Source organism: Orussus abietinus, unplaced genomic scaffold (genome assembly GCF_000612105.2).
Source record: "Orussus abietinus isolate OABI.00-Male unplaced genomic scaffold, Oabi_2.0 scaffold91, whole genome shotgun sequence".
Taxonomy (NCBI): Eukaryota; Metazoa; Arthropoda; class Insecta; order Hymenoptera; family Orussidae; genus Orussus; species Orussus abietinus.
Window position 1 is genome coordinate 344686 of NW_019394308.1, and position 25689 is coordinate 370374.

Below are 25689 nucleotides of genomic sequence, written 5' to 3' on the forward strand. Positions count from 1 at the left end.
ACCTCGTGCGATATGTATTTAACGTAGGCATGTAGCAAAACTGATCAGTTGAGATATAATTTAAGTACAAGGATGCATTTTAAATTACGATCATTTACGCTGATAAGAAAAAAAAATACTAGAATTATTTTATAATTAGTTATTGTCTACGTCTGTAAATACATAATGATCGGATATTATTGCACGTTCTCATTCAATACCTGCTAAATATAATTATTTGTTGTTAACAAAGATGATGTCGTTGCGCCAATAGTTATAAAGGACTTAATTAAATTAGGTACACTTTATATAGATTGAATGATGATAATTCAGCAATATGAATATCCGCTTCCATTGTCTGTGAGAATGCGTATACCGACAAAACCTTTAGTTTTTAGATCCGGACACGATGCGTGACGAGGAAAGTTCCCACAATAAAGAACTCCCAGATGTACGTAACAATTATTTATACCAGTACACTTCTTCACTGAGAATTACTTGAATCATGCGTACGAAATGACGGACGCCTCGATTATTACCAAATAGATTATTCTTTCCTCCTTCGGCAAATTTTCGTAATTTACTTAGGAGAAACATATTCGTAATCTCATTGATGTATAATGTCATCCTCTTAATAATTATAATCATTGGACGTCATAAAGAGTAACAGAGCAGGTAACAAGTAAATGTACTCGTAAGTATATCTTTCCTCGTTTAGTTAATATTTTCTGTAAAGTAAATTGTCGTTAAAAAAGTCAGGGAAATCGCGCAACAAGTATTCATCGATTAACAAGTAAATAGCTTCAACGGTATAACTATTTGTATAATAATGTCTTCATAATTCATACTCGATCTCCTAAAGTATGGAAAACATTATCTAAAAGGATTTCTAGGGCATTAAATTGAAAATTAGTACCAAATTACGTTATGGCTGCAACGTTACACGTTAAACGATTCATTACTCTGAGATTCATAAATACTTATGAATATTACCTTTTTAATGAATTCAAGATTAAAAATGTATAATAAATGTTAAACATTTTACGAATTTATTGATATGCATGTCGGTAAGCTCCTAAATTGTTTGAAATTCTTTCATGGTGAGGGCACCACCGTCTGAGAATCTTAGGATACAGATTCCTAACTTAACGACAGTTACCAACCGGAACACTTTTAAACTCAATTTTTTTATTGATACTGAAGAAACAATCACAATTCCTATTCACGATGTATTCCTGCGATCCATTCCTTATTTAGCACATGCAAATCCACTCGAGAGTAAAAATAGGTAACTGCCTACCAAGAAAAAAGAACATGTCATGCATCTGCATCATGTCGAGCACTCCAGAACAATGTGGATTCTCTCTTGGGTGTGTGATGTAAATACCCAAATCCTGCAGCGATCAATATCATGGCACAATTTCATGCCCAGTGACAAATTCTGATATGCTACGCTTTAATTAACAGGCAATTAAGAGTATTGTGAGCAGTATTTGTCCATAAAAAGCTGATGAAATTCGGTTCACGTAAACCTCGTGAGCGTGGGGGCTGAATTATCGTTGGGTTGACTAAATGCAGAAAAATGTTTACATTGAGTACATCGCGGCTGTATTGTATTTAAATATACTTTAACTGCACCACGGACAACTAATTTCTTTCTTACAGAAAGTACACCCACATAATAGATTTGTATCTCATATATTACCGTAATAATTTGTAAAAAAGCAGATGCAAATATTGATTATACCAACGTAACCATAATCGCTTCAACGAAAACATTTTATATTTAGCCTTGACATGGTATACGATTTTATTCATTACGTATGTTCATAATATTCCTTGCAAAAAGGGTAGATAGCTAAACGTTTAAATTTCTAGAACCTAACCTTAAGAATAATTTAGAAAACAATGTTATTCCAGACATTTTCTAATTTCTGACCTTGAATATTACTATAATTCATCAAACATCTTTATGCAATATCAATTCTTTATTTACGGGAATATCGTCTTATACATTTATTTAGTATCAACATAACCACGAAATATTAATAATAAAAAAAAATCAATGTTTCTGATAGCGACTTCTCGAGTATCTCCGAAATCCAAAATTCATGAGATTATTCAGTTTCATTGTATCAAGAGATTGCTGTGGAATAAAAAATAGTGCTATTTTCCACTTTATTGACGAACGTGGAAACCTCGGGAAACAGTGACCAGTCGCTCGCGAACATTCGCTCCTGAAGCAGCGGAAGTACTACGTGTACGTTGATCGACTAATTTTCTTAAAATGGACTTGTAATTCCAATTCACCAAAAATATTCTGTGACTAAAAGAACACTCGCATTTTTTAAAGATACATTTCAAATATAAGCTATTGAGTAGGATTGATTTAATTAAAAACGCAGTCATATCTATGTTTAAAACCAGCGGAAGTGACGCGCATCGGCAGCGCTGAAACCTTCTAGAACCTTCTAGAATGTTCTACAAAGTTCCACGAGATCTGTGGCGGGTATATAAGCCGGATAAGAACGCGGTGCTCCGCATTATAACTTGACCTACGGTGCGATACTGAGGCATTGTGAGAGACGGTTTTTTTTACAGCGATTTCAAGCGTGTTCTACCTGGAGGTTGTAGAATTAATCACCAGCAAACGTAAGATATCCAATATAACTATTCATTCATTAGATTTTGATTCTAACCTCCATTAAAATTGTCCCTTTGTATCCTGTTAATAGGGATTAAAAAAAAGATCTGTGCATTGTGAAAATGATAGAATGAGAGATAATCTTAAGAGACCCATATTATTTGTTAATAATTTTAGTTGAAATTAAATTTATTAAAATCATTAGTCATTGATATATGAAATGAATTTGTTTTGCATTTATAGTTAAACCTTTTTTGCTTTTTCAGATGCCTGAACAAATGGAAACTACTTCAGCGGAGGTGGAGACCTTCGCCTTTCAGGCGGAGATTGCTCAGTTGATGTCTTTGATTATCAATACCTTCTATTCCAACAAAGAGATTTTCCTGCGAGAATTGATTTCAAATTCCAGTGATGCTCTTGACAAGATCAGGTATGAATCGTTAACGGATCCATCCAAGCTTGACTCTGGAAAGGAGTTGTACATCAAGATCATTCCAAACAAGAACGACCGAACATTGACCATCATCGATACCGGTATTGGAATGACAAAAGCTGATTTAGTGAACAACCTTGGTACCATTGCTAAATCAGGAACCAAAGCATTCATGGAGGCTTTGCAGGCTGGTGCAGATATTTCTATGATTGGTCAGTTTGGAGTTGGTTTCTATTCGGCATACCTTATTGCCGATAAAGTTTCTGTAGTGTCAAAGCATAACGATGACGAGCAGTACTTATGGGAGTCAAGTGCAGGAGGATCTTTCACGGTTAGGTCCGATAATGGAGAACCGTTGGGACGTGGTACAAAAATTGTTCTTCATATCAAAGAAGACCAGTCTGAATACCTGGAAGAGAGTAAGATCAAGGAAATTGTCAAGAAACATTCTCAATTCATTGGTTATCCCATTAAGCTTGTGGTTGAGAAAGAACGTGAAAAAGAATTAAGCGACGACGAGGCTGAACCTGAAGCTGAGGAAAAGAAACCAGAAGAGGATGGCAAACCAAAAATTGAAGATGTTGAGGATGACGATGACGAAGAGAAGAAAAAGAAGAAGAAGAAGAAGACCATCAAGGAGAAGTACACTGAAGACGAGGAGTTGAATAAAACCAAACCTATTTGGACCAGAAATCCTGATGATATCACTCAGGAAGAATATGGTGAATTTTACAAATCGTTAACCAATGATTGGGAAGATCACTTGGCAGTTAAACATTTCTCCGTTGAAGGACAGTTGGAATTCAGAGCTTTGCTGTTTGTTCCCAGGCGTATGCCTTTTGATTTGTTCGAAAATAGGAAGAGGAAGAACAATATCAAGCTGTATGTCCGCAGAGTTTTCATTATGGACAACTGTGAAGAATTAATACCAGAGTACCTGAATTTCATGAAGGGTGTTGTGGACAGCGAGGATTTGCCTTTGAATATTTCCCGTGAAATGCTTCAGCAAAATAAGATTCTGAAAGTGATTCGCAAGAATCTTGTAAAGAAATGTCTTGAACTTTTTGAAGAACTTACTGAAGACAAAGACAATTATAAGAAATTCTATGAACAGTTTAGCAAAAATATGAAATTAGGAATCCATGAAGATAGTACAAATCGTAGTAAATTGGCAGACTTGCTCAGATTCTATACCTCTGCATCTGGAGATGAGGCGTGTTCATTGAAGGAATATGTTGGACGTATGAAGGAAAATCAGAAGCACATCTACTTCATTACGGGAGAAAGCAAAGATCAGGTTGCTAACAGTTCATTTGTAGAAAGGGTAAAGAAGCGAGGATTCGAAGTTGTATATATGACTGAACCCATTGATGAGTACGTCGTACAGCAGCTGAAGGAATATGACGGGAAGCAGTTGGTGTCTGTGACCAAGGAGGGGTTGGAACTTCCAGAAGATGAAGCTGAGAAGAAAAAAAGAGAAGATGATAAAGCAAAATATGAGAATCTCTGCAAGATCATGAAAACTATCCTTGACAACAAAGTAGAGAAAGTGGTTGTTTCCAATCGATTGGTTGACTCTCCGTGCTGTATTGTCACGTCACAGTATGGGTGGACGGCTAATATGGAAAGGATCATGAAGGCTCAGGCCTTGCGTGATACATCTACTATGGGATACATGGCTGCCAAAAAACATCTTGAAATCAACCCAGACCATCCCATTGTAGAAAGTCTTCGTGAAAAGGCTGAAGTTGACAAGCATGACAAAGCCGTTAAAGACCTTGTTGTTTTGCTGTTTGAAACTGCACTTTTATCATCAGGATTTACTCTTGATGAGCCTCAGGTGCATGCTGCTCGCATTTATAGAATGATCAAGTTGGGTCTTGGCATTGATGAAGAAGAACCATCGTTGGAGGAACAAAAGACCGCCGAAGAAGTGCCACCACTGGAAGGTGACAACGAAGATGCATCTCGAATGGAAGAAGTTGATTAAACTACAAAGGCAGCCTAGAGTACACTTTGTAATTTAATCCTCAAAAGACTGTTTTTTTTTTATAATGCCCACGTTTTATGTGGTGCTCTTATCTCTGCTTGTGTATCATACATAGCGATACATAATTTATCCTTAATATGTAAGACAGTACACCAAATATTTTTTGCACCTAGGTTCATTTCTGATTGTTATAATAAATTGAATTATAACAGTATTTGTAACTTATTCCCATCCTCTTAATGATTTAAAATATTAAACTAAGGTATTAATGTTTGAAAAGATTGTTCTATTAAAGTAATCATTGTGGTCAAGACTTGATTTTATTGCGCTATGAGGAAAAGAAGTACATTTTGATACAATTCCTAATGATACTATTATTATTTTCAAAATTCAATGATATCAGGTTTTTAAAGTAACACCTTTGTCCAACATTACTTGGAAAGAACAAGTTTATAAGGCATTTTGGTATTATGTTCAGAGTTGAAAACGTACATTACTATACATCGTACAGACAATTTTTATTAGCTAATTGTATCGTTACTCGTTTGCATTATTTTATATTGAGTTTAACATCAGTAAACATTCAAACCATTAAAAAGAAGTTAAGATATTTTAAATAACTTTAACACGTGAAATATACTATCAATTTCTAATTTTAATTTTACTAGAAGATCCAATCTGTTCATTTGATATTAAAATATTTTATTGTGTATGTACACTGGTGAATTGCTGGTGGATAACGTCTTCTTTCTGGATACGGTGCTATCAGTATAAGAGGGAAGGACTCACTACCACCAATGCACGTATACATAAGTTGTTTAAAATTTATTACATTTCTTTGAATGCGTGTACGTGCTCTCGACTTGCTTAGTTAAAACAAAAACAATGTCAGAGATCTTTTGTTAGTCGCCGGCATTGGAGGAAAAAGTTAGGTTAGGTTAAGAAATTTCGAAAGTATGTCAGGGAAACGCCATCTAGTCAGAGACGAGAAGTAGGTAACTACCTCGCCCGTAGTGCAGGTAAAATTAGTCTCGTATTGAATAAGACAGTTCCTTGCAAAGATTATGATGGCAAGTACCGGGTGGAAGGTGAGTGTTCAAAGTACACTTTCTGTCATAAAGTGTCAGTGAATGTTTTCTAGTTCCTTTAAAAATGAATTGGAAGATTCCTTGCCATAGATTGTGGTTAGAAATACATTATGTGTAGGTGGTGCAAGCTCATGTTCCGATGATAAAGTTTCGCAAAGGCGGCCTCAACAGAGGTAATGTTTATTTCATTCGTTTAAAATACCGTATTTAGAAAATACAATGAAAATTATTTGTTGATCGGTCAACAGCAGCAGTTCAATCTACGGCAGCTCCATCTGCAGGAACAGGGTCGAATGCTCCAAAAAGTACTAGTGGTGCTACTGGGCCCCGAGTTACTGTTTTGCCGACCATCGAAGACATTCAATTACCGCCCCGATTTCGCAGACGACCCATAGATGAGAAGGAAATTGAGTATATTAACGTAAGTTCATTAAGACCATAATTACCTGATATTGTAATAAAATATTTAAAAGTATCGATTGAGACCTTAAAGAATCTATTGAATGAACGACTGTGTGTCATTAAAGAAATGCACCAATATGAAATGGTATTTGTTATTGCAGGTATCGCTCGATGTATGATTTATCTCATTCTTGAAATTTATTAGCCTTAACTATAGTCTTATAGTGTTCGCATATATCAGAAAACATAATACTAATTTAAGAGAAACGATTCTAGTTACTGCATTAAATGACATGTTTAATAATTCAAAAAATGTGACGCTTATCCACAAATTAATTGACTTATTTCAGCGTGGAGGTCCAGAGTAACAAGTGGAAGCGATCTCTTTGCAGAAACTAAACAGGTCATGATTTCAAACATGTAACCGTCTATTATGTCGTCATATGTTTCCTGTAAATAAAGATGAAAGTTAGATGCTAATACAATGAACGTCTTATTTTTGTACCCCCCACGTTTATAAAGCAAGGTTGTACAGCTAGTCTGACACCGTCGATGGCCATCTATTTCTGGCTCATCCTCAAGCTCAGTAAAGTAGAAAATGCAGCATCAGCGAATCAGCATTGTGTTGGGGAAAACCGTTTAAAATTTCTTTTAAGCATGGCAGTATTAACAAAAATTCCGATGGAAACTAGATATTTTTTTAATTAAAACCACTTTACAAAGCCACAGATGCTATTTTAACTCGCATTCATTTCCCTGGAACAGTACTGTATATTACTATATGCTATAAATTACCTATGATTTTATTAGTACCGTAATAAAAATTAGTACTTTTTCTGTATATTCATTAATTATCAACGAGATGATAGAATGGATCTATTTCGTGTTGATGTGAGGCTTTAACGCGATGACTAGTGGATCCTATATGGCTAGGTACGGCCCTGCTCGCAGACGAAAATAGTAGAAAGAGCAGACGACAGTTCGCAGCTCGAGGGCTCTGTCGGTTTCGTCGTAGGCTGCACTGGGCTTTCTGTTGGCGTGTGTACTCGCGCAACTACGGTGCGAGTACGGGAGTCTATGTACAGAAGTGGAATCCCGTAGCTCTCGTACGACAATTCGATCGAAACCACGAAAGAGTCTCGAGCAACGAGTCAACGAACATGGCCGAAACGGCAGAATTCGGCCCTCGCAAAACGATCTTCATATTGGCGATAGTGGCAGGTTGCTTCGCCGTCTTGTGGCCTAAAATTTTTTACCCTTTGCTTACCGCCTCTGTCAACCCTCATCATCCACCTACGGAAAGTACCGGTAAGCCCGCTGAAATGCATATTAAATGAAATGTTATTTAATTCCTGGTAGTACTTGTCCCACCCTTGGATGCTTTACATTATTTGGGAACGTACAATGAATGAAATCTATAGACATGTGGTCTAGTATTTACAGACAGAAAGTACAAACTCGTGAGGTGGATTTGCAATGAGTTTACGACAAATGACATAAGTACATTATATCGTGTGTCGACATTAGTTAATCGAGTCTGAGTTATTCTATTCGATCGTGGATGTAAAATACTTTATTACATTCTTCTGTATTTGTAAACTTCTCACCAGGTTACAAGTGCTCTTCAACGGTTTCATTTTGTGATTATTTCATTAGCATGCTGCGATGTGATATTCGAGAGTGACATAAATACAGTGGATATTCTGCAAGAAATGTGTCAGAATATTTTGAGGCATCATCAAATCGACCCCCGGGTACGGGATGCCTTGAAGGTGAATAAATTGACGCCTCAAAGTGCAAGTTTATGTCGAGAGGAAGTCTTAGCCAGATGTGGCATAGACTTGTCGTCGTTTTTAGCAGAGAGAGAAAGATTGGGCAAATCTTATAAGCAAGTTTTGGAAGAGATTCGATCTTTTAATAGTTCCTTGTGTTTAAAAATGAATTTTGGAGTACCTTTATCACAACTGGGAATGCCACACCTTATCAGATACCATATTTTGATGCCCCACAGTAAGAATTGTTAAAACATTAAGTGTGGTTTACTGCTAATAACTAATCATAATTATTATATGCCCTATAACTGACTAACTGGACTATTTGGTTATTTGGAAATTCAGCATTAATAATTTCTTGTGTGCCGCTGATTTTGTTATTAATAAGTATTAATAGCAAAATATTAAATTTTACCATTTTGTATATATTTCTTCAATTACCAGAATTTTGCTTAATTATTAATAAAACATAATTTATATATGCTAACAAATGATATGGAAAAACTATAATCATTTTACAAAAGTAATATTCAAGTAGCTTTTGACTTACATTAGTTGAATAATAAAAATATTTTGAGATAGTTTATTCTAGAGTGAAAAAAACGGTACGTTAACACATGAAGGACTCATACGAGCAACTACTTATTTTGCACAATGCTAATTCACAGATTAATTAGAGCAGTTGAACTACGAGTAAACGTAGAGATACAATCCAAATTTCGATCGGGTCATCAGATATATATGGACTACAGGCTTATGCTGTCCATTTTCTATTGGCACACAGCCAAAAAAGCTGGTATAACGGCTGGCACTCAGGCTTTGGCTCACAGTCATAGTTCAAAATACATTCCTCCCATGTCCTCGGTCATTTGAATTAGATAATTTAAGATGACTCAGTGATGGCTTTAAAAGTTGGAATTTTCTTTTATTTCCCACTAGTAGTGCATTTATTTTAATATTTGCCTAAATCAGATAACAAAGCACCTGTATTTATTTAAATACTCTAACTGTCATTCTTGAATAAAATCTTTAACAATGAATACAAAATTCCATAAGCATGGATTAAAACATGTACATAATGCTTAATAATTTATGTTATAGTTTACCGTTGAACCTACATGTGTGTACATATAGCGGTATAAATAAACACTAACAATTGAAATGAAACGAGAATGGATTAAATTAAATTCAAATGAAGTTGCTTAATTAAATTCTAATGTTCATAGGTACCGTGAAACAAGAGCGGAGAACCCCACCTCATGCAGGAGGTTTACATCCAGCTATGAGGGAACGAGGACGAGCAATTCCATCATCCCATATTGTGCCGAAAGTAGAAGATAGACCCGAGCAAGTTGCCATTCCCAAGATGAGACCACCATTGGGTGGAGCTGGTCATGTAGTACCTGCTCCAAAAGGAAACAGTACCATGGGAATCATCATGCCTCTTTATACCTTAGGAATAATATTGTTCTTTGTGTATACCATCGTTAAGGTAATATCTATTAACCAAATAATAAGCAAAATGAAAGGCAAATGCGCCTAGTGCATTCTCGTATATATTTAAAGTGTACGATACTGTTGCATAGCTAAATATTTCTATTCATACTTTTGAGACTTTTTCATTATCATGTATACTTGTACATCTTGTGCAATAGTTTTAATATACCTCGTAGAACATTGCCTAATCATTTGATCAACATTAACAGGTAGTAAAGAAGAATTCCGACAGTGAGATCATATCCGAGTTTCCGAACATAGGAGCGGAGGCAGAGAAAGAGTTTCGAAAAATGGTGTTCAGTCCGGACGTATTCGCAACTGCAATGACCGGGTCGTTACAATATCGTAAAGAACGATCCGCCTCTCCCCTCAGACCTGCTCCGACGATAGAGGAGTTAAAGGACCGTAAGTAAGATACTCATCGTAAAATTTGTACATTTTATTACAGACATCTTATGCCACTGAGGTTTGCTACCGACATCAGCTCGGAATAACATTGTCACACGTAACTAAGCCTTTGCACTATACAAGCTCTTGTCCATCACCAAATCATACCATAAGGTTTGCGCAATTAGAACACACACGTATGTGTACTTTGGGACTATCCTTCCATGACATGACTAGACATACATGTAATGCACGATTGTACGGTGTGGACCTCTTTGGTGATGTTGTACATGTTGGGGCACTAGAAGCAGCAGGGGACATAGAGATAGATCAGCTGAGACGACGATTGGTCGAGACCGAAGCAGCTATGGATCGAATCATCTTTCACATGGGCTTATCACGTTCGGTAATGCGTAGCTCAAGCCCACAGCCAGAAACCAAGGTTTGCCACATTACTTTGGAGCAATGTCGATCTTTTAAATTTCTTAGAATTTAGACATGTGCACGCTGCTGTGTTCTGGTTGCGTTTCAAGCTTCTCCCATCCCAAAGTTTTTCATTTTCATTTATTTGTTTCGTTAATTTGTAGTTGTCGAGTTACTTTAGATTTTATTACTTTATTGGAAACAGCTGCTGAAAGGTTACTAAATTCTGATTGACCAGTTAATTTTAAATGACAGTTATCGGACATGTAAATCTGCTGTCCAAAGTGAATATTCGTTGTAAACAAATTCTTAATAAAATCTGTTGATTTAAGGAAAGAGAAATTATATGCTGTAATTTTACATTTTAAGTAGTAGACGAGGCTCCAAAGTTCAACGGTCTGGCAGGGATTGGGCCCAGTTTGAAGGTATATTCCTTCCCTCCGAGGTTAACTCTAACAAAAATAACCATGATTTTTTAAAAATTATATAGTACCCAATATGTTTATTTCTCTTTGTAACATGCAAGTTCTTGTATCTAAGAAATGTGTGTGCATATTTTCAAATACGACTTTATAAGTTGGCAGTCTAATATATGTTTAGATAAGTTGTGATAACATTAATCGATTTAAAACGCTGTACCATGAAAGTTATGACGTTTCAAATAAACCGCAATGTGAAGGTGAAATACAATTAGTTGAATGTATCAGGTACAGTCTGCATAGTTAGGTATAAATTCAGCATATATGACAATTTGACAAACTCTATAAATGATTTATGCTTTATAGCTTTGTTTGATTAATATTTAATTTACATTGTTTTGAGTTTTTTTAGTGCGTTTTCTTTTTGAAAAAGTGCATGAAGAAACTATTTTTATTATTTGTTTCAAATATAGAAGTACATAGGCTTGTACATTTTATCATAGTGCCAGTGAACAAATTTGTCAAAAATGACTTAGTGAATACATTCCTATTGAACATTCTATAGGAGCCAATACAAAATAAACGGAGTTATTAAAAAATTACTGAGTTTAAATGGACTGACTGTTTTGTTATTATCAAGTTGAATCTTTTGGAAATCTTCGATATTGATTTTTATTGGTTTCTATAGTAGATTTTCAGTAGGGTTGTATTTTTAAAACTTAACACTAATTTTCTGTGTGACTTTGTAATTGTAGGAGGATACGGTTGATAAAGAATTATCTAGCAAAGAAGATACAGAATTAGAAGAAATAGAGGAATCATCGCCGACAGTTAAAGTTGTTGGCATGGAAATGACAGCTGCTTGTGAAGGAGGTCAAAGGGGCAGTCGACCGACTACCCCTCTTACACCAGTTTCGCACAGGTACAGATGTGTAATGACATCTTGAAACCAATCTGTTAATTTTTTGGAATATATTTAACTTAATCTGGGAATTTATGAGAAGTACTGGCAGGAGGAAACATGATTGTCAGTTATAACAAAAATAATAACTCTTATTCCAGCCACGTTGAAAGGGAAAAAACACCACCAAGGCCAATATATTTAGAAGGCGCTTTACCTCCACAGTGTGAACTTCTTGTAACAGATTCTGAAACACAAGCAGAAAAGCCAGAGGAAGATGTGGAAGCTCCGGTAGTTCTATCAGGCAAAATGACCCTCTCCCTCATCAGTCTCGACCAGATTGCAGCTGTAAGGAAATATTAGAATTACCAACAGAACTCAAATGACTTCATGGGGCCTTGTTTTATTTGGTGATTCTTTCATTCAGTTAATTGTGTTTCCATTTCCTTAATTATTAACATATAACAGTCACAACAAATTACAATAAGTTAAAGTTATAAAAACGTAAAGAGCGCAAAAGCCAAAATTAACTACAAGTAGTATTACACATATTGTGTGTAATTGGTACTGATATTACTGGCGACATAGCGATTTATAATGTGCAATTATTGTAATTTGTTGCTCATTTCTCGTGTTACCTTAATTTAAAATCACGTATCTTGTTCGCTTCTTAGTTAATCACGTTCATTTCAAATTAGTAGCGCAATTCACATTATTTTAGGATTTCGTATGAGAAATGTTTGAAGTACGTAATCGTTATTTTTTTTATATTCTTTGCGTTCATTGATCAACTCCCTCCTATTCTAATTATTAATATAAAGTTGTCACCTAAAATTAACGTCACTTATTGTGTGTGTAGTTCAATATCATTTAACGAAGTAAAAACTGTATTAACTCACTAATATCAGAGGCTTAATTCCTTCAAGAAGTTAGCAATTTTTTACAATTAATAATGTGAATGTTCATTTAACATTTAACAATTTACGTTACAAGTAATAAAATCTAAATTGTGCATCATTGTGAAGGAATTGGTTTCTGGAAATTGTACGATGAATAATACGAATTAATTTGAACTATTTACATTGCATGCAATGCACGATTATTAATTTTTTTGTGAAGAATAACAAAGTGAAACATTGTTGTATTGTATCAATATTAAGGAATATCTACTTTGATATTAGGAAACTGATGACAATGGCCTGCAAGAACCGTGTCAGTTTGACAAACATGAACATGAATTAGAGGAATACGGTGACAAAGGAGAAACTAGCGAAGAAGAAGAAGTACAGGAAGAAAACAAGAAAAGTGAAGGTAGCAGCGATGACAGCGACGATGAAGATACGACGGAAGAAAGCGATAGCGAAGAAAATGACGTCCTTGATGCAGAGGAAAAGGTAGCTGAACAACATTCAGATATAAATGCAAGAGAAGAGAATACTAAAATAACGGAAAATCAATCTTTACTTCAAAATCACTACAAAAGTGAAAACAGTAGTGAAAATGATGAAAGTGAAGAAGAACAAGATGTTGAAGATGAAAGTGTAGAAGAGACCAGTGAGGAAGAAGAAGAAGGAGAAGAAGAAAGGGTCGTGGGGGTTGAGGAAAATGACGAGGAGGAAGAAGAAGAAGAAGAGGAAAACGAGGATAATGAGAGGGAGGACGAGGGTGAGGCTGAGGACGAGGACGAGGACGAGGACGAGGACGAGGGAGATGAAGATCAGGATAGCGACGAGGAGGACGAAGAGGAAGACGAAGACGAAGACGAGGATAGTGAAAAAGTTTGAAGAAAGTATAGGAATGAAAGATTTGTAAAGGAAAATCGTTGGTTTCTAGTTTTGCAAACCAAAATGATGAACGTTAAATTTTCTAATAGTTTAAATCCTTACAGGTTAAAAAATAGTTACTCTTTTTTACAAATCAAAGTGAATAGACATATGAGAATATTGCATTTTCCAAAGTCTAAGGTATAGTTTTGTCCGATCGGAGATAACCACGAGATTCATCATACTTCATTTTTACTGCAGAGCATTTTGTCAAAGTATATGGTACCGTGATCCATCATTCAAAATTCGACACTTCATATATGGACAATTCACATCTACTTTATAATATCTTTTTAAAATTGCTTAAGTTATGTGTATACTTTCACAGAATTCTAATTCCATGCCATATCTTAAAAACACAAAAGCCTTTTTTTAACTCCAACACTTTGTTGTACATTTATCACACTTCCACGCGAGTTGGCCTTAGTAGTTAATATAAAGTGTATACATAGCATTAAAGTATACCAATATGAAAAAATTAAAGTTATATAGTATGTAATTCATAATCTTACTCCGTATCATGATAATTGATAGTTTCTTACTGTGCGTTTCTGCTCAGTTTGGAAAAATTACACAACGATGGTACACAATGACAAGGATGTAACAGCTCTGAAGTTATAACCAGCATGTGCAAAATATCATGAGATCCAAACAACTTGATGCAATGGCCAAAGCTAATTAATTGCTAATAAATGAATATTGCGTTTACTTTTTGTATTATTGTCTAATATTTCCTTATCGTACTAAAAATTTTCAAAATACATCTTGTTTGCTTTTCATCTTTCACACGTATATTTATAATTTAATATTAAATTACTGTAAGACTATATTCTATTTATAATTTCTCGACAACAGTTTTCAAAATATGTTAGATGAATTGTAAAGATGACGAAGGATGGTAATCCGATTCAGAATCGATTTTTCTAAGAGAATCGAACATCCATACAGCACAGGTATATTTTCTCTGAAGGTGGGACAACGATGGAGAACCGACCATCACTTATCTTCGTCGCACCAATGCTTACTGGACCGCGTGCGACAAGGATGCAGAGACATCTAAATCTATCTCTCTGGAACAAGCTGGCCGTGTGTTAATCGTGGCGAGCGTACAGTTTACTATATATGTCAGTGGTTTTAACCTGCTGTAAACTTTGGTTAACATAAATGTAGAACCGAACGTTATAATCCGGTATTTATGCCCGATTTCACAATTCGAGTTAATCGAAGTTAAATCACGGTTTAAATCTGCTGTAAACCACTTAAACCTCAATTAACTTGGGATGTGGAACTGGGCCTTAAATGCCGGTGGAAACATAATAATTGTTTACAGAAAAGCCACGTGGTGCCTCCCATGTATAGCATGTATATGCATGTGATGTACATACATGCATCATATTGCTCTGTTGCTCTTTGTAGCTGTGTAAGAGCACGCGATAGTTTGATGGTTTCGTGTTTGGTTAATAACTTAAACGAAATCCTTTGAAATCTTTCAAAGGAATAATTGCTTTCATTAAAATTCGTTGAAGTTTCACGAATTATAAATATGAAGAACTTAACAGTGCACTGTCAAAGTATTCACAACTTAAATGATTTAAGAAACCATGATCTTCCTAGTGTGCTGAAAAGGGGGGTTATGTGTTGTCACAATCCCGATGCCGACAATTTATACATATTTGAAAGGAACAGGTTGTATGGAGTCTCAACTAATGTTACTCTCGGAGTAACCTTAGTTCAAATTGATGTAAGCGAAGATCTGACACCTGTTGGACTAGAATACTGTAGTGTGTCGCAACAACTTTACTGTGCATACGATTCTGGAGATGTAGCCAAAGTGTTTACCAGAGAAGAACTAGAATGTGAAGAAATTGTGAAAGTAAATGGAGGATTGCGATGCATAAAATTAAGTCCAGACCATGAAATTCTTATTTTGATCACTCTTAATGACACTGTCATTACAATGACATCAAGTTTCCATGTAATTTCTGAGGTAATGTTCATATTATTATTAAAGGTGTAATGTTAACATGTTTTCTTACGTGAATGATTATCCTTTATTTTGAGAACATTTTTTATTAAGGTAGATTTATTCTTGAGCTTAAAGAAGTATTCAGATGACATCAGTTAAATCACATCTGATTGCAATGTTCATTAGTGCATTATACTGAATTTACATACATTAATATTGTAGGTTGACTTATATGCTGCAAGTTTTGGAAAAAAACAATTTATAACTGTAGGATGGGGAAAGAAGGAAACACAATTCCATGGATCGCAAGGAAAAACTGCAGCTAAAGAAACATCAGTTATAACAGGAAAAACTGAACTAGATGATGGTACTATCAGAATTACTTGGAGGGGAGACGGAATGTTATTCGCTGTTACTTTTCTTCATAAAGATACCGTTATGCGGCAGTTTAAAGTTTTTAACCGAGAAGGCATTCTACAGTACACCAGTGAGCCTAGTAGTGGTTTGGAACAAAATATATCTTGGAAACCATTTGGCAACGTAATAGCATTGACCCAGAGACTGAATGAAAAGCACGTGGTTGCCTTTTTTGAAAAAAATGGTTTGAAGCACAGGGAATTTACTCTATCTTTAGACGTAGAAAAATTTGTGGTAAGGCATTAATCTTTATTTTTTATGTATTGAATATAAATATAGCACATGTGAACACTGGGATAAACTATATTATAAATGCCTTCTGTGTTTATATTAGTCTTTACATATAATTCATAAACTGCAATAAATTGTACAGGATATGCATTATTTACAGGTAAAAGACTTACTTTGGTCATTGGATGCCGAGGTATTAACAGTCTGGTGTGAAGAAATAAAAACTAAAAATATAATAGTACAATTATGGACCCAAAATAATTATCATTGGTATCTGAAACAATCGATTGTATTTTCAACACAGAACTCTCCAATTTTCTTAACTTGGCACGCAGCACCCAAAATTGGAAAAAAATTAATACTATTGACATCAAAAGATCTTATAACATACTCATTTCGTTGGGTTATTGATCATAGCAAAGGAAAAGATTTGGATGATAAAGCCATAGTTGCAGTTATTGACAATGACAGAGCTTTGCTTACAGCCTTCAGATTAGGAATCATTCCACCACCAATGATGCATCAGGCATTACAAACTGATGAACCAATAAATACAGTAGTTTTTCCACCCGGAAAAACAAAGGAATCATTGACAAATTCAAATATGATTTGTATTTTAAATAATCAGAAACTACTATTTTATGTACACAATGTATGATTTAAATGGATCATTAAGTTGTTCAATTTATAACAAAAAGATAATGATGTTTAACCATGTCGATATACTTTACAGGATTCAAACAATTTAGAATATATGCATGTCAATTCATACGATATTGAATGGGGCGAATCAACAATAATTTCTGAAGATGTTCCTTACTCAATGCATCATTTTTTATGGTTAAAAGATGATACTCTTTTATGCTCTGCTTCTTCGAGCAAGGGTTGTTACTTCTGTAATCTACAATTGGATGGAATGAATGTCTCAAAGGAAGGACGCGTCACAGTTCGGTAATTATCTTAAATGAGTTTGATCCCATATTATGATAAAGATATTTTAATTATAATGTTTATTTGTTTTATTTCTGACATATTTTTCTCTTCTTTTAGAAAAACATACATTTTAGATGGCTGCATTCAACACATTGTTTCCTGCCCTGATCTGCAGACAGCTTATATCGTTGTTGAAGGATCTGTTTTTAAATATTCAGAAGATGAGGGCATTTGTCCCACCGACATAAAATTGGATGAATTCACCCACCAAATCGAGGTTATTGATATTGGCTCTAGAAATGTTATAGTATCTCTTACGAGCAGAAACTGCTTGTACATTGATGGAAAGGAGGCTGCAAGCAATATATTAAGTTTTTTCGTACATTCGGAATTTCTTCTACTTACAACTTTACAACACACATTAATATGTGTTACACTTGATGACAGAGGATTTGACCAATTATCGACGCAAGATTTGACCGTTAAACCGTGGAAAGAGTTCAAGGAACAATCCTCGATAGGTATGTAATATTTTCTTAAAAAATATTTCACAACATAAACGTTTTACATGCTGTAATTGTTAACAGGTTTGAGTATGAGACGTGTAGAAAGAAGTTCTAGTTTAGTAATTGCCATTCCCAAAGACTGCAAAGTAATTTTACAAATGCCACGTGGAAATCTGGAGTGCATACAGCCTAGAGCTTTATCATTATACATAATAGGGAATCATCTTGATAATCTTCAATATTTTGCAGCATTTGAGCTTATTCGCAAACAGCGCATCAATTTAAATTTGATAGTAGACCATGACCCGCGTTTATTTTTGGAGAATGCAACAAAATTTATAGATGATATAATTGAACCAACCTGGCTAAGTTTCTTTTTGTCAGAATTGCAAAATGATGATGTCACTGTGACAACTTATGCAACCTCGTATCCACTTCGCTCTCAAAAATCAGGAACAATAATTGAAGATCCTTATGCGGGTACAAATAAAGTTCAACGAGTTTGTAAAACTCTTCTAGACATTATGATAAAAAAACCAGATGCCAATAAATTGATACCACCGATACTTACTAGCATGGTTAAACAAGAAAATGGCTTAGAAATAGCGCTAAAAAAAATTAAATCAATAAGAGAATCAGAAGATAAGCCCCGTGGTAGTCTGGAGAAGCGTAAATCTGAAGAAGCATTAAATTATTTGTTGTACCTAACAGATGTCAATGTACTATATGATATAGCTCTAGGGATGTATGATTTTGAAATGACAATGTTAATAGCATCCAAATCGCAAAAAGATCCCAAAGAATATATTCCATTCCTAAATGACTTAAAAAAATTGGAGAGTAATTACATGAAGTACTGCATTGACAAGCACCTAATGCGGTATGAGTCGGCATTGGCACATATTTCTAAACGACCTGATAAATTCAGCGAATGTTTAGATTTCATTCACAATCATAGCCTATATGTACAAGCACTGCAGTTATTTAATAGAGACAGTAAAGAGTATCAAGAAGTGGCTAAAATATATGCAGAATTTTTGTCAACTAAGATGAAACACAGAGAAGCTGGAATCATGTTTAGTAGAGCTGGGGACCTCAAAAACTCTTTGAACGCTTTTAAGTTAGCCAGTTGTTGGCAAGAAGTGATCATTGTATCGATTCAAATGGAATTAAGGTAAGAGCATAACACTAATTCAAATCATTTGTGGTAAAAATGTTTGCCTGATATATTACTAAGAGTATAGGTTGCCAAGTTTCTTTTTAATTATATAGTTATTATTTGTACTTATAAACGTAATGTTAATTGTAGTTCCATAGAGTTATCTAAAGTACTCGAAGACTTAGTATCGCAATTAAAATATGCCCGGCAATATAAGGAAGCTGCAGAAATATTGATAACGCATTTGCATAAGACGGAAGATGCTGTCGCTATGCTTTGCGAGGGTAGGATGTGGCAAGATGCACTTAGGTTATGTTACTTCGAACACCGCTTAGATCTTATCGGTAAGTCTATTTAAAAAATCATAATGTTCTTCCTAATTATAATTAAAATAATTGGTTGGGTTTATTTTTACAGAAACACGCGTAAAACCTAGAGTTCAAGATCATACTCAATATATAATGTCACAGATAGAAAAGGCTGGTGAAGATTTCCAGAAACATAGAACCAGACTTGCAAAGGTTAGAGAAGAAAAATCTAAGCAAGAAATGCAAATACATAATGGCCTTGATTCAGAGCGCGAGTCGGCAATTGGAAGAGATATCAGCGATTTACTCAGTGATACAAGCAGTATTGCCGGAACAGTTACTAGTCATGGATCGACAACATCAAAAAGTTCTGGGTAATTAATATATCATCCTAATGTCAACGTAGTATGTGATAAATTTCACTTAATTACCATTATTAATTGCCACTGAATTCTTTGCAGAAGAAGTTATAGATCTAGTAAAAATCGCAGAAAGCAAGAAAGAAAACTTCTGAGCACTAAAGAGGGCAGTGCCTTTGAAGATTTTGCGTTATTAAGAACCCTACATCAGACGGTGATTGCTGCCTATGAACAAAGAGGTTGGCTTTATTTTATTAAGTTGATGTATAACTTCGTGCGTTTCTTTCTCGGTCAAATTGTTGAGGAAAACGCACGAACTTACGCATCGACCTAATAAATAACCTTTCTATAACTTTTTAAATATTCGCAAACGTTGCAGTTCGCAAAGTCTGGCGACAATGGACGAGGGTTATTCCTGAAGGCCACGACAAATTTATAGACATACTATCTTTCATTTGAATCAGATAATTACTTATATGATTATAAATTGTCTGAGTTTCTTTTTAGATGAAGTGGAGCAAATAGTAAGAACGCTGTTGCATTTTAATGAAGACGAACATGCAGGAAAGCTTCAAAAGGCAATGTGCACATTTTTAAATATGATTGAAATTGGCAAGTTGGAAATTTGGAGTCAACAACCTTTAGGAATTGCTCCTGAAATAGTAAGTTTTTTTTTAACTCGATCATTTATCGTAAATGTTCAAATATGTAAAAATTAATTCATCATTACTGTTTATTATAGACAAAAGAAAGGTTTAATAACATGGAGAATCATAGCCAAAATAACATACCACAAGGGTTAATAGGTATGTTTTAATTCTTTTATATAGCACATTTGTAACATTTCCCCTCATTGTTAGCCACTCTATAAAAACTGTTTTGTAGATGTCCACTAATGAATATGCATTTCATTAACAATTGTTACTTTGAGAAATGTAGTCAAATTATATAAGATATATTATTGGACAAAATATTCATGTGATAAATTGTTTCAGAACCTTTCATGTTATACGCTCCAGTAACAAAAGCACGTGATTGGAAATTGAATATATTTTCATCGATATCCGAAATGACCAAGCAAACGTAATCATTTCATAATAATATGCAGTAAAATGAAATAAACTTATGCATTTTCATAAAGTTATGTATGTATAGGCCAATTGAAATATACGAATTTGATATTAAAAAAGGAGAATAAGTCAGCCTTAAAGGGGAATGGTACTCGAACAAATTCTGAGTTGACCGTGCTGCCACGTAACGGTAAGCAGTGGAAAAGCTTGTGACGTTGCAAAAGCGCTATTACTGTGCCGTGTCGTGGTAGTCACGGCACCGTAATTGTGGTACGATTCAGACCAGGAGGAGTAATCAATGAATAAAGCGAATTTTCTGCCCTCGTACCGTCGTTTCCGCAAAGTTCTAGCAATATATTAGTTGCCGCTTGCTCCGGTAGCGCTGCATTCGTCTGCAGTGTAGCAGTCGCCGCCGGCGTCCTCTCCGCAATGCGTTTTTCGTTGTGGGCCGCGAACGATTGGCTGTGCTTCAATTCATTATTACAGGAAAATTATGCGAGTCCATTCAATTCGGAGAAAAGTTTCATAAACAATTGATTTCGCACTTTCATAACACTTTGAAAGGAAGAAAAATTCACTACACATATTGGTCGTTAATAAACAACATATACTCCGTTCAATGGCCCGAATTCATGAAAAAAGATCAAAGTAGTAGTAGTAGTAGATACTGTTTATTGGCATGTATATTCATACTTAACTCACTGGTTAATTTCGTGTATATGTACATATATCTCAATTCATGAACTTGTGACTAAGGTGTAAAGTCGACTTTTTGCTGGGATAGTTTAGAAGAACCAACGACATATTTTCATATTTCAAAGTGAAATGCACATTTGCTACAGCACAACGAATGTACATGGTTTAGCCTTGGTCTAACATTTTGTAAATACATAGAAGAAAAGGTTTTAAATAAATCGTAAATATGAAGTGATCTAAAGCACGTAAATTGCATGAATTCTTTTTCTAATAGTGCCTAAGCTCGCGCAAGTCCATTAAACTACTTCAAGATATTCTTATATTATTCACTGTGAAATAAAACGAGTGCTTAATGCAATATCGTGACATGTAGGTGTACTATCATAAGCAAATTTGTATCATCATATGTTAAAAGAATTTTTTGCACATTTCAAAATGAATAACTTATAACGAACATCAGCCAATAACATTCGTCACAGTACAATTGGAAGAGCATTTTTAAACTACTTTCAAAAATCACACGTTTATTTACATCAATTATATTTAGTCAAAGTATTAATAATTTAAAAACACTCCTTTGCAGATATTAGTAGATACTAGAATTTATATCAGATTAATAAAAATTATATTCAAATGTAGAAAATTGTCGACGTTATTGTAAAATCTGTTCAATGTACTTTACATACCATGCACATACGAACAATTACTTGTGGTTCAAAACCAACACATTTGCGTCATTACCATACAGTAATAAATACGTAAAAAGCATTACATACTATCAAGTAGTATTATTGTATTTACTGATAAATTTCATTGGTGAATTGGAAATAAAGAAAAATTCAGCACTAATTTTTATTTCACAGCGAACATGTATATTTAAAAGAACATTACTTTAAAATTGATTAATGAATCACATTCCTGTACGGGAATTTTATCATATTTCATGTGTCCATTCCCAGGCAGTATTTATCCTCTACTGGAACAATGAAACAGTCCCTTTAAAGAATGTTGTAATATCAGTACTATCAAAATGGGATACTAACGTATGTATGTGTATACGCGAGCTGGAACACTGACCTGTGTTTCACAGGCATAGTAAAACATTTGTAATGCGCATATCAAAAACAAAAACAGCTTTATAATTATCTACCGATAAAAACTACATATTAAATATCTATTATAAAAAAAGTTGTGTATGTAATTATTCCAATTATGCATGATACTATTGTTCATCATATAATGTAGTCTAGAATAAAACATTCAGCAGTATTACCTGAGTCGATGTTTCTTCATTTGCTTTGTCATGCTCACAAAACCATTCTGTACGTAGTACACCTAAATACGTCCCATGTCTACCTACACTTTATCCGAATGCGGAGATTAATTTCAAAAAGTTTCTTGTTTGCGAATGTCAAATATTATTGTTACGTGCAATTATGCTTTGGTTGATAATGATTTGTACACTATAGAATTTTCCTATGTGTACAACTTACAAGTAATATAATTTAGAAAAGGAGTAAACAATAATTTTTACGCGACTGTGACATTGTACAAACAAATAACTCATTGACAATTCCTATATATCATTCTCCTGTATATAATCTTCGTTCTATATTACAGAATTTACTCTTGCCTGTTTTCTGTCGCTAGTCTTATCATACTTGGTGACTTCAGCTCTGCACGTAAGCTGATTTTCATGTGCTTTGCTTGCATGTACTTCTTCCTAACTGCTTGGTATTTGCCACTATCAGCACTGAAGATAATTGCAGCAATATTGCGTACAACTGGCAGTATGTCTTCTTTGGTGAATGAACTATAGTGAATTAAGGTGTTTGTCCAGATAAGTTTACCTTCGTCTTCTTCATTACCGATTACACTGTAATATAAATTAAATTAGTCAATAAAGGAAGATGTTATAGCACGTTTAGAAATATAATATATTAACGACATACAAGAATGAAAGATATATTGCTGCAGCTGCAATGAGACTTGGTGGATAATGACACATCTCATAACACACCAAACATTGTTCCAAAAAGAACTTGGCCATCGTATGATGTACGGGAAGCGCCTGAAATGTAAAAGAAATTCAGTACTTTATATCCCTTGTTATATGACTGAAGGCTTTAAAACGACCACATACTCTTCCTGCTTTGCTGTATCTACGAAGGAAATGAAGGGGCAATGGTCGTCCGAAGGAATAATCAAGAGTCCTTAAAATTAACATTTCCATTTGCAGTATTTCCGTTTTCGAATATGCGTTATCTGTGATGTACACGAAGTCACTTATGTCAGGAGAGTACATCTCTTCATATTTGCTGGCTAGGAACATGGCTGAGACACCAACCAACTGTAGCCTCTTTCGATCGATCGTTCTGTATGACTATTGATTTCAGAATTATTTATGTATGTTATTTACAATAACAAAGAATAATGATATAATTTATAGTAGTAAATTTAATACGACAGTTGTAAAAGTATGCCATGTAAATTTACAATCATGGCTATATTGCACTTTGAGTATCACTAGTTTGAGTAAACATTATTTCATTTTTACTTTACTTGTTAAACCCATCTTTGTCAGTTTGTTACAAAATAATATATAGAAGTAATTAGATACATTATACAAGAAAATATTTACAAACCTGTAAAAAGCGATCAATTATGGAGATTGTGAGATAAAGTGTCTCTTGCATCAGGCGAAATTGTTGATGTACTTCTACCAACCAGTCGACAAGAACACTTCTCATTTTCGGCGTGACTTCTTGTCCTGTTAAATATCCCTTTTTTATGGGAAACTCTTTTTCCAATGTCCTCAAATATGTATATATGTCATTGCTATAAATTGAAACTAGTATAGGGTTTCCCTTATCCTCTTCGTCAATATCTTCAATCTCTAATAAATCTGACGAGAACGACTCAGCTTCTTTTTTCGGTGGGACAACAGTTGTAGTAATTGCAACAGGAACAGTAGCTTTAACTACAGGCTTAATTACTTGTACAGGTGGTTTTTCTGGAACCTTTTCGAGTTGCTTAATGGGTTGTTTATTTACAGGTTTCTTAACATTTTTAGTTAATAAACTAGACCTGTTAATTGGTGCAACACCTCGTACAATATTGACTTTGTTCCCAATTTCACCCAAAGCAGCTCTTTTAGTCTGCAGTGGAACTGCATTGACTAAAGCTTTTGTGTTTTTCACATTTTCTTGATTAATAATATTCTGAAATTATATTAAGATGACNCAAGTAAATCAAATAGTAAGGCATGATCTAATATTTAATAACAGAGTCGTATTTAAAATTTAAAGCATTCACAGTTAACTTTTACTTTTCCCTTTGTAAGCCATTATTAATGTAACGTCCTAAACATTAAATGCTAATATTTCATCATTTAACTGAAAATTTTCCTTAAATTCGTTTCTTCATTATTCATAATATACTTCAATAGTACCACAAATAAACCCGATAACATTAATAGTGACGAATAATAACGAAGATGGGCCGTTTTTGCAGGTCGTGTTATGAGCCCGCGTACCGCGATGGGGGGTGACTTTCAATGTCAAATATCTCTATTAGATTAAGATTGGAAAAGGTCCTTCTCAACGCTAATATCGTTAACTGTTAGGAAATTATAGTGATTCCAAAATAAGTAACTGAAGTATGCGTTAAGATTTCGGAGTAACTCTCGAGGTACGGATCTTTAAAGAAGCCTTGGGCATTTAAACGTGTCAACGTTCCGACCGTTACATCTCACCCCCTCGGATTCTGGCTCGATTGTTTAAAGAGATTTATCCCGCAGAATAACGAAAAAATGATACAACTCCTACCGTATGTGCCGTCCGATTTCTCAAGGCCATCGTCGAGTCTTAAAATTGCCACTCTTGCGAAAATATTACTTTTCAACGGAGTCTGAGCTTTTCCTTGAACGGCAGGCAACGCACACCTCGCTGTAACGACTCCGTCGGTTTGAAATTGTTTGGCAATCACCGGAAGCTCCCCGTTGCGAAGTGCCAGCAGGAAGAAAGCTACCATTGGTGTAGAGATCGTCCAGCTCTGATTGGTCAATGAAAATTCCGTTGTGGCGGCAGTTTTTGAATCTTCTCTCCTTAAACTTCCTTCAGTATTAAACAGAAAATGCTCTCAAAATATTTTTAACATTTTAAATATACTTCATTTTCGTTGATTCACTTCATTTAAAAGTTTCAACTTAAATACATACATTAATAAAGATTAATATTTGATACTGACGATACAACAATTTGAAATCACTTTTGTGCTTATCGACA

General features: G+C 34.6%; 5 protein-coding genes across 8 annotated transcripts; 4 read left to right on the forward strand and 1 right to left on the reverse strand.

The window, feature by feature from the left end:
- The first annotated feature begins 2478 nt into the window (after positions 1-2478).
- LOC105694219 (heat shock protein 83) lies at positions 2479-5260 on the forward strand. The gene is made up of 2 exons (XM_012414683.2): positions 2479-2631; positions 2890-5260. The coding sequence occupies exon 2, from the start codon at positions 2890-2892 to the stop codon at positions 5044-5046; it is 2157 nt and encodes a 718-aa protein (XP_012270106.1). The 5' UTR covers positions 2479-2631; the 3' UTR covers positions 5047-5260.
- A 110-nt stretch (positions 5261-5370) lies between these two features.
- LOC105694222 (28S ribosomal protein S36, mitochondrial) lies at positions 5371-7016 on the forward strand. Of its 2 annotated transcripts, none has more exons than XM_012414684.2 (4): positions 5371-6134; positions 6253-6307; positions 6383-6555; positions 6887-7016. In XM_012414684.2, exons 1-4 carry the CDS (start codon positions 6111-6113, stop codon positions 6902-6904), a joined length of 270 nt encoding a protein of 89 aa, XP_012270107.1. In that variant the 5' UTR covers positions 5371-6110; the 3' UTR covers positions 6905-7016. The 2 variants fall into 2 exon arrangements, with proteins under 2 accessions (XP_012270107.1, XP_023287488.1); XM_023431720.1 differs by having other exon boundaries at positions 6386-6555.
- A 354-nt stretch (positions 7017-7370) lies between these two features.
- LOC111673866 (protein Ycf2-like) lies at positions 7371-14450 on the forward strand. 3 transcript variants are annotated; one of them, XM_023431717.1, is made up of 8 exons: positions 7371-7844; positions 8193-8546; positions 9535-9800; positions 10015-10210; positions 10498-10634; positions 11790-11956; positions 12097-12283; positions 13117-14450. In XM_023431717.1, exons 1-8 carry the CDS (start codon positions 7697-7699, stop codon positions 13717-13719), a joined length of 2058 nt encoding a protein of 685 aa, XP_023287485.1. In that variant the 5' UTR covers positions 7371-7696; the 3' UTR covers positions 13720-14450. The 3 variants fall into 3 exon arrangements, with proteins under 3 accessions (XP_023287485.1, XP_023287487.1, XP_023287486.1); XM_023431719.1 differs by lacking the exon at positions 10498-10634 and adding an exon at positions 10988-11040 and having other exon boundaries at positions 7376-7844; XM_023431718.1 differs by lacking the exon at positions 10498-10634 and adding an exon at positions 10985-11040 and having other exon boundaries at positions 7378-7844.
- A 551-nt stretch (positions 14451-15001) lies between these two features.
- LOC105694239 (putative elongator complex protein 1) lies at positions 15002-21034 on the forward strand. The gene is made up of 12 exons (XM_012414714.2): positions 15002-15745; positions 15947-16375; positions 16533-17024; positions 17106-17323; positions 17423-17826; positions 17893-18985; positions 19121-19314; positions 19388-19652; positions 19740-19876; positions 20145-20299; positions 20380-20443; positions 20633-21034. The coding sequence occupies exons 1-12, from the start codon at positions 15302-15304 to the stop codon at positions 20722-20724; spliced, it is 3987 nt and encodes a 1328-aa protein (XP_012270137.1). The 5' UTR covers positions 15002-15301; the 3' UTR covers positions 20725-21034.
- Positions 21035-21356: 322 nt separating this feature from the next.
- On the reverse strand, positions 21357-25384 carry LOC105704428 (G2/mitotic-specific cyclin-B). Its single transcript, XM_023431715.1, has 5 exons — positions 25231-25384; positions 24049-24624; positions 23547-23786; positions 23356-23474; positions 21357-23279 (listed from the first exon to the last, which is right to left on the reverse strand). Exons 1-5 carry the CDS (start codon positions 25258-25260, stop codon positions 23027-23029), a joined length of 1218 nt encoding a protein of 405 aa, XP_023287483.1. The 5' UTR covers positions 25261-25384; the 3' UTR covers positions 21357-23026.
- Positions 25385-25689: the final 305 nt, after the last annotated feature.

Excerpts from the sequence above, each read along its gene's own strand:
- LOC105694219 (XM_012414683.2), top strand. The coding sequence starts at position 2,890 with ATGCCTGAACAAATGGAAACTACTTCAGCGGAGGTGGAGACCTTCGCC.
- LOC105694222 (XM_012414684.2), top strand. The coding sequence starts at position 6,111 with ATGATGGCAAGTACCGGGTGGAAG. Across the intron at positions 6,135-6,252 it reads TGGCAAGTACCGGGTGGAAG|GTGGTGCAAGCTCATGTTCC; the intron begins GTGAGTGTTCAA and ends CATTATGTGTAG. Across the intron at positions 6,308-6,382 it reads CAAAGGCGGCCTCAACAGAG|CAGCAGTTCAATCTACGGCA; the intron begins GTAATGTTTATT and ends ATCGGTCAACAG.
- LOC111673866 (XM_023431717.1), top strand. The coding sequence starts at position 7,697 with ATGGCCGAAACGGCAGAATTCGGCCCTCGCAAAACGATCTTCATATTG. Across the intron at positions 7,845-8,192 it reads TCCACCTACGGAAAGTACCG|CATGCTGCGATGTGATATTC; the intron begins GTAAGCCCGCTG and ends TTATTTCATTAG. Across the intron at positions 12,284-13,116 it reads GTCTCGACCAGATTGCAGCT|GAAACTGATGACAATGGCCT; the intron begins GTAAGGAAATAT and ends CTTTGATATTAG.
- LOC105694239 (XM_012414714.2), top strand. The coding sequence starts at position 15,302 with ATGAAGAACTTAACAGTGCACTGTCAAAGTATTCACAACTTAAATGAT. Across the intron at positions 18,986-19,120 it reads TCGATTCAAATGGAATTAAG|TTCCATAGAGTTATCTAAAG; the intron begins GTAAGAGCATAA and ends TGTTAATTGTAG. Across the intron at positions 20,444-20,632 it reads CATACCACAAGGGTTAATAG|AACCTTTCATGTTATACGCT; the intron begins GTATGTTTTAAT and ends AAATTGTTTCAG.
- LOC105704428 (XM_023431715.1), bottom strand. The coding sequence starts at position 25,260 with ATGGCCTTGAGAAATCGGACGGCACATACG. Across the intron at positions 23,475-23,546 it reads GATACAGCAAAGCAGGAAGA|GCGCTTCCCGTACATCATAC; the intron begins GTATGTGGTCGT and ends TTTACATTTCAG. Across the intron at positions 23,280-23,355 it reads GCAATATATCTTTCATTCTT|TGTAATCGGTAATGAAGAAG; the intron begins GTATGTCGTTAA and ends TTTATATTACAG.